General features: G+C 39.3%; 1 protein-coding gene across 1 annotated transcript; it reads right to left on the bottom strand.

Annotated features, from left to right (window-relative positions):
* Positions 1-6,201: 6,201 nt before the first annotated feature.
* Positions 6,202-6,888, bottom strand: LOC140829597 (uncharacterized). The gene has a single exon (XM_073192912.1). It carries the CDS (start codon positions 6,886-6,888, stop codon positions 6,202-6,204), a length of 687 nt encoding a protein of 228 aa, XP_073049013.1.
* Positions 6,889-11,862: the final 4,974 nt, after the last annotated feature.

Below are 11,862 nucleotides of genomic sequence, written 5' to 3'. Positions count from 1 at the left end.
TACAGAAGGGGTGTCAAGGATATTTAGCATCTGTTTTAGTTAGTGATCCACCTGTTCGTGAATTAAAAGATACAGATGTTGTTTGTGAATTTCCAGAAGTATTTCCTGATGATGTAACAGGCTTACCCCCAGATAGAGAGATCGAATTTGTAATTGATGTTGTGGCAGGAACTCATCCGATCTCAAAAGCTCCTTATCGACTAGCTCCTACAGAAATGAAAGAATTGAAAGAACAGTTACAGGAGTTGCTTGATAAAGGGTTTATTAGACCGAGCTTTTCACCGTGGGGTGCACCTGTTTTGTTTGTGAAAAGAAAGACGGTACTCTTCGTTTGTGTATTGATTATCGGGAGTTGAACAAAGTGACGATTAAAAACAAGTATCCACTCCCTAGAATTGATGATTTGTTTGATCAATTACAAGGAGCCGCCATCTTTTCGAAGATTGATTTACGATCAGGCTATCATCAATTAAAAGTGAAGTCAGATGATATTTCTAAGACTGCATTCCGAACCAGGTACGGGCATTATGAATTTCTTGTAATTCCATTTGGACTAACAAATGCACCAGCTGCTTTCATGGATTTAATGAACAGAATTTTCAAAGCCATTTCTAGACAAGTTCGTGATTGTGTTTATAGATGATATTCTCATCTACTCACGAACTGTAGAGGAGCATCGAGAACATTTGCAATTAGTTTTGCAAACTTTGAAAGATAAACATTTGTATGCCAAATGGAAGAAATGTGAATTTTGGCTTGAACAAGTATCATTCTTAGGCCATATTATCTCAAAAGAAGGCATATCAGTGGATCCAAGCAAGATTGAAGCTGTTAATAACTGGCTACGACCTACCACTGTGACCGAGGTACGTAGTTTCCTTGGGCTAGTTGGTTATTACCGTCGGTTTATAGCGGGATTTTCTAAGATAGCATTACCTTTGACTGCTTTAACTCGAAAGAATGTGAAATTTGGGTGGGACGAAGCATGTGATCGCAGTTTCCAAGAGTTAAAGGCAAAATTGACATCAGCACCAGTCCTTGCTATACCAGAAGGAATAGGAGATTTTGTGGTATACAGTGATGCTTCGAAACAAGGTTTAGGAGCAGTTTTAATGCAGCACGGGAAGGTAATTGCTTATGCTTCAAGGCAATTAAAGGAATATGAAAAGAACTATCCCACACATGATTTAGAACTGGCAGCAGTGGTATTTGCATTGAAAATATGGCGCCATTATCTGTATGGTGAACGGTGTGAAATTTACACAGACCACAAGAGTCTGAAATACTTATTCACGCAAAAAGAATTGAATATGAGACAACGACGTTGGTTGGAATTGGTGAAGGATTACGATTGTGTTATTAATTATCATCCAGGTAAAGCCAATGTTGTTGCAGATGCGTTAAGTCGAAAGTCCAGTTCTATTGCTGCAATGCAAGTACAAGAGCAGATTTTTTGGGATTTGCAGAACTTGAAGCTTGATGTTATTCCAAAGGGAGCTGCAATTCAGTTAACATCTCTCAAGGTTCGACCAACACTTGCAGATAGAATCAAGGCCGAACAAAGTATAGACAGTGAATTACAACAATTGAGGCAGCGAGATGAAGCAAAAGGACATTCGAACTTTGAATTGAATGAGAAAGGAATTTGGACATATCGTAATAGATTGTGTGTGCCAAAGCAAGGAACAATCAGAACTGATATTCTTATTGATGCTCATGCTACTCCATATTCGATCCATCCAGGAGGCACGAAATGTACAAGGATTTGAAACCATTATTTTGGTGGCCAGGTATGAAAAAGGACATTGCTCAATTTGTTGCACAATGTCTAACTTGTCAACAGGTCAAGGCTGAACATCAAAGACCAGCAGGACTTCTGAAACCGCTACCCATTCCTGAGTGGAAATGGGAACATATCACAATGGATTTCATCCTTGGTCTGCCAAGAACACAAAGAGGATTCAATGCTATATGGGTTATTGTCGATCGACTTACAAAATCAGCTCACTTTCTTCCGGTGAAGACCACATACACGATGAATCAATATGCTGAAGAATACATCAAGGAGATAGTGAGGCTTCATGGCATACCAGTGTCCATTGTATCTGATAGAGATCCAAAATTTACATCAGCATTTTGGAAGAGTTTGCATCATGCTATGGGAACTCGATTGTCATTCAGCACAGCATTCCACCCTCAAACTGATGGACAATCAGAACGAGTGAATCAGATCTTAGAAGATATGTTGAGGGCCTGTACTATTGACTTCCCAGGCAGTTGGGACAGTAAACTACCGTTGGCTGAGTTTACATATAATAATAGCTATCAGTCAAGCATTGGAATGGCACCATATACTGCATTATATGGTAGAAAATGTCGATCTCCAGTACATTGGGATGAAATAGGAGAAAGGAAATTATTAGGCCCTGAATTGGTACAACAGACAGCTGAATTGGTAACCAAGATCAGAGAAAGAATGCACACTGCACAGAGTCGACAGAAAAGCTATGCTGATGTGCGACGTCGTCGATTGGAATTTCAGGTTGGTGACCATGTATTTGTAAAGATATCACCATTGAAGGGAATTTTGCGTTTTGGTAAGAAGGGAAAATTGAGTCCAAGATATATCGGTCCATTTGAAATCTTGGAAAGAATAGGAGACAGAGCCTACCGAGTTGCTTTACCTCCGAACTTGTCAAATGTTCACAATGTTTTTCACGTTTCCTTGCTACGAAAGTATTTGGCCAATCCTTCTCACGTTCTTCATTACGAACCATTGGAGCTTGCATCGAATCTCTCGTATGAAGAACGGCCGGTCCAAATCCTCGATAGGAAATCAAAAGTGTTACGAGGCAAGGAAATACCCTTGGTGAAACTGTTATGGCGAAATCATGCAATAGAAGAAGCAACTTGGGAACGAGAAGACGAGATTCAACAGAGATATCTCGAACTATATGGTACGTCAAATTTCGAGGACGAAATTCTTGAAGGAGGGGAGAATTGTAATGTCCGGTTACTCGTACAAATGATTATAACGTGTTTATCTCGTTTATTTTGTAGTTAATTACCTCATTAGATTTCACGTGATGAATGAAGTATCAATATTGAGATTGAACATGACTCTTATATTGTTCATGGTGTATTGAGAATGAATATATGTCAAAATAGTGATAGTAAGATGTGTACATAGAAATAGTGTAATGGAAGTTGTGGGAAATGAGATGTAAAGATGGTAGTTCGTACGGGTTTTAGCATAATGATTTGAATATTGATCCAAATTGTGTGAGGCATTAACCATTAGAAAGCTAAGATATAATGCTACAACTTTCACGTTTTGGGTTTTGTCCAAATCATTGTGGAAGACAAGCCAAAAACGCCCCGAAGTGAGTTGTGTGTATCGTCACTCCTACAATGACACATGTTGGGAGAATGAGCATAACTTTTTACTCAGACCTCCAAATGACCTGAAACCAGTGGGAGATTCAAGCCAAGACATAGGGCTACAACTTTGTAGTTTATGACTTTTCCAGATTATGAAGGGAAGAGCCGTTTCTGGAGCAATTTCTGATGAATCAGTGTGCAGAGCCGAAACTGGCTCGCCCTAGCGGTCAAAAATGTCCGCCCTAGCGAGCCTGTACAGAAATAAAATGTATAGGGCCGAAACTTGCTCGCCCTAGCGGTCAAAAGTGTCCGCCCTAGCGAACCTGTGCAGAAATAAAATGTGTAGGACCGAGATTTACTCGCCCTAGCGGTAAAAAGCGTCCGCCCTAGCGAACCTGCTGTATAAAAGGATAAGTTTTGACTTTTCTAAGCACTTTTACCATTCCTATCTTCTTCCTCAGCAAAAACACGAAGCAAACCTAGAAAACTTTCTCCCAAAAGCTCTCTTCTTCATTCCTTTCATCATTTTGAAGTTAGAATTAAGTTCTCCATCACAAGAACTTCCTAAGGTTGTAAGTTTTCTTCACTTTTAGTTGTTCTTTGTGTAGAGGTGTAACTTTCACTAGTATAGACATAGTAATTAAATTATTGATGTATTTGACAGTATAGGAGCGAGAACATCGTCTCAAACCAGTATTCGTACACTTGGACTGTAAGTTGGCATGTTCTTGAAGTAATACATGAGTAATATTATGGATTTCAAATGCTTTGCATTGTTTATTGATATATGTACATTGTTAGTATGTTTATTGATGAAACATAGCACCATATGCCATTGTTATGTATTAAATATGTAAGGAACTCATGAATATTGATGTTGGGTGCTATGTCATGACCAAGAACAAGAACATTGAAAGGAAAAATGATTGATTTTACATGATATAGAGCTTGTTGACATCATGGGTGGTTTTAAGTCCACCAAAGCTATTGGCCAATATATGTTCATGGGGCGTGGGGTTGCCAAAGGTTGCTCCCTGACGTCCAACACAGTAGTAGCTATATAATAAAGCAAGCACGGTAGTACAGGTCAACTAATGAGGCTCAAGTACAAACATGAACATGAATATATGCTATGATATGACATGGTTTAAAGTTTCATTGTTGTCACGACTTGATATATATGTTCCTTCGATGCATATTGATACATATAAGTGCCAACTTATTGAGTTTTATAAACTCACGTAGCTCATGTATTACAGGATCAGGTAGTGAAGATGCATAGGATGCCGGTTCACCAAGGGATGGTTGTGACGTGTCTCACCTCGACAAGAACCGGGCTTCTTATTGTATAGCTTCCGCATATGTATTATAATGAAACTAATATCAGGGTTTGAAACAAGTTCTATGATATATGTGATGGTACAATGTACGTTTGTATATGAAATATGTTTTTATGTATATATGAATAGTATTGCTTGAGTTTTGGTGTATACAAAATATAGGGACATCATGCCAAAATTTTTATAAACCATCAAAGTGATGCCTCTTGTTTGATTTGCTTCATACTATAGTTATATCATTCAAACCTTATTTGATTATGGTAATCATGCTAAGTATAGAGTAAGGGTTGTGACAATATATATATATATATATCAACGATGCATGCAAACTGAAGCGTGGCACATTGCATGCTTTCCGGGTGGCGCTCGAGCGGTCGAAATGTACCGCTCGGGCGCCGAACATACTGTCCGGAAATTTCAAGTCGCACACTTGGCGCTCGAGCGGTCAAAATCTACCGCCCGGGCGCCGAATCTTCTGCCCGAACGATGAATTACCGAAACATTGGCGCTCGGGCGGTTGTTTTCTACCGCTCGAGCGCCGGAGGTTCTGCCCAAATCCTTGGCTAATTATGCAACGACGCTCGGTCTCGGCATATTGGTTCGTTTAAATTCTTATAATTTCAATCATGTCAATTAATCAACGTCTGATTATAATGATTAAATCTCGGGCATTACAAAAATTCTCCACCCTGACCCTCTAACTCCTCTGCTAGGTGATACCTTAGCAGGAAAATAAAAACTCAACACTCTCACCCTTTAACTCCTCTGCTAGGTAATACCTTAGCAGGAAAATAAAATTCAACACTCCCTCCATCTAATTCCTCTGCTAGGTGATGCCTTAGCAGAAAAATTTAATTTCTCACGCTGCTCCTCTACTAGGCGATGCCTTAGTAGGAAAATAAAATATCTCCGCGCCCCAACTCTGCTCCTCTACTAGGCGATGCCTTAGTAGGAAAATAAAATTTCTCCCCGCCCTCTAACTCTGCTCATCTACTAGGCGGTGCCTTAGTAGGAAAATAAAATTTTTCTCTTCTTCCAAACTCTGCTCCTCTACTAGGCGATACCTTAGTAGGAAAATAAAATTTTTCCCCACCCCAACTCTGCTCCTCTACTAGGCAATGCCTTAGCAGGAAAATAAAATCTTTCTTTCACCCCAACTCTGCTCCTCTGTTAAGCAATGCCTTAGCAGGAAAATAAAATTTTTGCTCCTCTCCCCACTGCTCCTCTGCTAGACGATGTCTTAGCAGGAAAATAAAATTTATTTCATCCTCACAATACAACAACATCCATGAACTTAATATAAGAACTTGGTTTTATTGAATTCCAACTGATTACATAAGAAAATGCAAAGATGAAATACATTAACAATAAATTCAAGAGTAATATTTTCTGAGGTGGTAAGCATTTCAGGGTCCCTTTGAAGCCTTGCCATGCGCTTTCTCCAACTTTTATGCTCCTCTTATACCTCCCTGGGACAAAGTCACTCACTTCGTCCTCTCTTAATCATGTGAACCTCTACACGCGCTCTTTTCCCCTCCTCCCTCACTAACCCCTCATAACATCGACGCGCGGCTTTTTGGTCCCCACACAAGACTCCAACTCCTTTTCCCACAGGAAACTTAAGCTTCTGATGATAAGTGGAAGCTACGGCTCTGAAATCCTTCAGGGATGGCCGCCCTATTATTCCATTATATGCTGACGGGATATCTACCACAGTGAAGGCTATCATCTTTCTTACCCGCCGAGGATCAGTCCCCAAGGATAAGAGAAGAACAATCTGACCCAAAGGCGGGATAGCGTGTCCTGCAAACCCATACAGCGGGGTGGATACCGGCTCAAACTCAAATCCTCTCATCTTCATTTGATCCAACGTGCTCTTGAACAAGACGTTCACGGAGCTTCCATTATCAGTAAATATTCTCGCCACATCGTAATTGGCAATGGTGGCCGTTACCACCAAGGCATCGTTATGTGGAGCCACAACGCCTCGAAGGTCTTCCGGCCCAAAGTTGATGACAGGGTCTTGTGGTAAGTCTGCATCCCTAGATATCTCAAAGTTCTCTAACCTTCTCCCATGTGCCTTCCGAGCTCGCCCCGAGTCTCCATCAGTAGAACCCCCCGAGATCATATGAATCATTCCTCTCGTAGGATGGTTATCCTCATTCATTCCCCTCCTCGGTTGGACGGGCTCTGAGGGACATCTCGACCTTCCCCTCTCTGGTCCCCGATCCTTTGACTTGTCCATGGAGGACCTTGACCACGCCTATGGGACGAGTGAGACCTCTGTCGCCTCTTGGATGAGGATCCTTCTCGTATATCCCGCGAAGGCAATCTAGCACTGCACTCAACCCTTTGCGACTTCTCCCACCTCCCCTCGGACTCCCTCACTTCCATCACCTTGTCCCGACTCCCATCCAGAGGAACATGAGATGAGAATTGTCCTCTGCCCCTAGCCTTATCATCCTCCCTCTCGACCGCGCCTCTCTTCCTACTTCCTCTTTCCGCTCCCTCAACTCTACTTCCCCCAAGTCGCTGCTCCATCCTCTTATGCCGTTGGGCATCTTCGAGATTTACATATTTTTCCGCTCGAGATAACAGATCATCATAACTTGATGGAGGTTTCTTCACTAACGATTTAAAGAACTCTCCTCCTCTAAGTCCTTGGGTAAAGGCACTTATCATGATGTCAGGAATGGCCGCTGGTATCTATAACGCTGCGTTGTTGAAACGCTGAACAAACTCTCGCAAAGTTTCAGCTTCTTGTTGTTTCACCACAAACAGGCTCAAATAGTTTTTTTTGTGTGTTTTGCTGCTAGAAAATCTGTGCAAGAAAGCAGCGGAAAAATCCTCGAAAGATCGTATAGAGTTGGGCTGCAAGGTGTTAAACCATTGCTGAGCTGACCTCACCAACGTGCCCAGAAAAACCCTACACCTGACCCCATCTGAATATTGGTGCAACAGAGCCACATTCTCAAATCTCCCCAAGTGTTCTTCGGGGTCCGTATGTCCATCATACTCTCCCACATTCGACTGTCGAAAATTTGGAGGAAGTCCTTCTACTAAAATGGCTAGTGAAAAGGGACTTCCTCTCTTGGGTGTCGGCGCTCTGCTTCCCAACTGCTGCCTCAACATCTGTATTTCCTTCCACATTTCTCTCATCTCACCAATCTCCCCACTTTGGTGGGGCTGTGTCTCTTCAACCCTACTCTGGTGGCCCTAAGCATTTTCCTCTTGCTCTTGACGAGTGGCTTGCTCTTCAGCAAACATAAATTCTTGGTTCCTCTTCATAGCCTCATCCACTGTCCGAGTGATAAAGTGGCCCAACTGCTCCAGGGTCAAGTTCCCCACATTTTCATTAGGACGGGGTTGCTCGACCCTGTTCTCTTGACGAGGTTGTTCAGTTCTCGTTTCTGGACGGGGTTGTTCCTGCCTCGCCTCAACATGAGACGGTTCGGGTCCCTCTGAGGACGCGATGACGCTGGGTTAACTCTTATGCTTCCTCTCCTACCTACCATCTCTATGTCTCAACTCAAACTTCCCACAGACGGCGACAAGTGATACTCACGGGAAATTTAGGGTCCGCTCCCAACAAGTGTCACTAGTACAGACGCAGGGTTTTGAAAGGATCCTGAGCCTGAAATCACAAATAAGATCGTTAAGAGGGGGCCAGGAGGGTGTCCTGGCGTAGCCCCTCCGACGCTCAAGTCAGTGACTGAGGATATAAGGGGGAGCAGCTAAGTGTGCTGCTGAAAACAATATAGTGAATTGAAGGCCTGAACTGAACATTCAAACCTGGTATTTATAGGAGAATACATGAGCCCTTGATGGGCTTGTCTTTCATTTGGGCTTGGGATGGGCCAGGGGTAGCGGGCCCATCCATGGGATATCACTTATATATATATATTGAAGAAAACTTAATCCACCAAATAAAAAAGCGAGACGATCTAGATGCTAGAGAACAAAGAGAGAATTTTCTGAAAAACTCGCAAAGACGAAGTATCATTGTTTCACTATGTTGTCGTGACGTGTTGGAAACATTTGAAGACAATACATGTACAAAGTGTTAATTGAAGAATTGTTATGTTGCTCCGAATTTTGGCAAGATTGACATTCTTGTGTTTGGTTATTTTGTTATTTATATGCTAAGATGCAATTTATTTTCTTAACTTGTTAACGAAGATAATTTTCGTTTTTTATCTAATATAAGTTTTATAAATTTGATTTATTTTCTAGTGATTATTTTTTCTTGAGACATCACAATCGCATAAGTATGTTCAATGGTGGGGTTTTTTTAAAAATAATTTAATTTTTAAAATTAATTTCAAAAGTAGTTTAAAAAAAACGTTTGCAAAAATAGCTCAATCCGCGCTTACAAAGCGTGGACGCTGCTCACGTGGAGCAGCGTCTGTGCTTCGTAAGCGCGGACCTTGCAAACGTGGAGCAGCGTCCGTGCTTACGAAGCACGGATGGTTTTTGTGACGGAATTTAGCGACGGATTTTATATCAAAACCGTCGCTCAATTTCACCAGCTATAAACCGTCGCTAAAATTGAATCAGCGACAGTCATTTTAGCGACGGAAAAAACCATCGCTAATATCCGTCTCTAAGTCGTACCCTCACGCTAATAAGTATTAACAACATTTACATGTACGCCGTGGATTATCTTGAACTTTCAACGACTTGTATCTTTGCAGCATGCAATGTACGCTGCGGAAAAAGAATTTGCCCGCTGCGGAAAAAGGATTTTTGACCAAGACAGAGTTTGAAAATCCTGCTGGATAGTCTACCTTTTTATGATGGTGTACTATAATTTATAAGTTAGCAGGATTTTCAAACTCCGTCTTGGTCGAAAATCCAGCTGGCCAAACAAACCAAAATCATCCATCCCTGACTCACTAAAAAACGAGGTTGGATAGTAGAGGTTTCTGAAAAAACTTATTTCGTGATGAATTTTTGTCTTTTTTTTTTAATGTCTTCACTACAACAAAAACGGTTTTTCGCAGCGCGCAAATTCTTTTTCCGCATCGCACATTGCATGCTGCAAAGATACAAGTCGTTGAAAGTTCAATATTATCCGCGGCGTACATGTACATGTTGTTAATACTATTATTAGTGTGTTGTGTCTGATGATAAAGAAAATAGCAAAACGTAGCAACGGATGCTAGCGACGGTTTATTCCGTCGTTAAAAAGAGCGAACGGTTTGTAAACCGTAACTGATTCAATTTTAGTGACGGTTGGTAAACGGTCGCTGATTCAATTGTAGCGACGGTTTATAGCTGGTGCCATTTAGCGACGGTTTTGGTATAAAACCCGTTGCTAAAGTCCGTCGCAAGAACCGTCCGTGCTTCGTAAACACGGACGCTGCTCCACGTTTGCAGAGTCCGCGCTTACGAAGTACGGACGCTGCTCCACGTTAGCAGCGTCCGCGCTTCGTAAGAGCGGATTGAGCTATTTTTGCAAACGTTTTTTTTTTTTAAATTACTTTTGAAATTAATTTTAAAAATTAAATTATTTTTAAAAAAAACCCTCAATTGTGTAATATCTTGCCTTTTTAGCCTGGGAATATTCAAGACCGTTAATATCAAAATTTAATATATTATTTGGTTCGTGAGATGAAATGATAAGTTCTGTATAATATAGATATGATCAGTCAAATAAAAAATGGATATATGACTATACTTATTTATAAATTTGAATCAACTTACAATAATGTATAATAATTTAATGTCTTTTAATTTTAAGACATAATGTATTGAATATGTCTCTTGTGAGACGGTCTTACGAATCTTTATCTGTGAGACGAGTTAACCCTACCGATATTCACAATAAAAAGTAATACTCTTAGTATAAAAAGTAATAATTTTTCAGGATGACCCAAATAAGATATATGTCTCACAAAATACGATACGTGAGATCGTCCCACATAAGTTTTTGTCTAATGTATTTTAAGGTCATTTTGACAGTGTTTCATGATTAGTACGTGTGGTCTGAATAATGGTTTGAGTACCATATTAATATGCTTGTTTTTAAAGTTCAATAAGCCTTCTTGTAAATTTACTTTTTAAAATAATTATTATTTACTATAATTTTTAAACCGTGAAAAGAATTTTAAAAATTAATTATTATTTAATATATAATTTATAAACCGTGAAAAGAACAACTAAACGAATCCTATTTCGTCAAACCTGCCTTGATTTTCAAATTTTCTTGGGCGACAAGAGAGAAATAAAAAAAAAGTCAGCTATTTAGTTTGGATCAATAATAATAATAATAATTGTAGGAAATTCGTATCCATTGAAAAAAAATAAGGAATTTTTCTTTGAAAATTCCTTAGAAAATATCATACCCTATAATCCATTATAATTTTATATTTTTTTTCCTTTTTTTATATAAAAAAATTCCCTTTAACTTGTATCTTTACAACACAAGATTGATTACATTTCACTTCTATCATATTAATCTATTAAAAATTATTTAAATGAATTAACTAAGTATTAATGTTATATTTTATATATTAATATATCGTTAGTGCTTTCTCGATCTGAAGTGGAAAGACTGAGTAACTAGCCCACATTCAAGCCTCCCTACAATTTTTATTTTCACCAATATTTTCACCAATATTTTCACGGTTCTATAGTTCACAAAAAAGCGATCCCTGATTATTGAATCATGTATAAAGTCCTAACAATTAAATTAAATTCGTTAAGTTTTGGCATTAAAACATGTTATTAAAAGAAAAATTCAAATAACCACTTTGGCCACGTCTATTTCATTTTAGGCATTTAAAAGATTTGTTTAACATAAAAGTACAAATTGTATATTTCATATTTATGTGTTGTGTGCATATGTTATAACACATACTCACAATATGTAGCGGAATACATTAATTTAACACACAATATATTTTACTGAATAAAATAAAACAAAATAAATCACGTATGAGTATAAAAACGTGTGTCGTGCTGTCTCAAAATAAAATATTCACCAGAAAACAATAATTATTTTACAAAACAATACTGGTGAAACTACGAAAAACTAGTTTTTTTAACAAGTCAATGAAGTAAATTGGATCTCAAAAAAAAAAAAAAAACCATGGATGCAACAACTGTATCGCAGAAACCCAGAGCCACAAATAACTAT

Source organism: Primulina eburnea, chromosome 4, assembly GCF_022965805.1.
Source record: "Primulina eburnea isolate SZY01 chromosome 4, ASM2296580v1, whole genome shotgun sequence".
Classification (NCBI taxonomy): Eukaryota; Viridiplantae; Streptophyta; class Magnoliopsida; order Lamiales; family Gesneriaceae; genus Primulina; species Primulina eburnea.
This window is presented reverse-complemented; position numbering and strand designations above follow the sequence as displayed.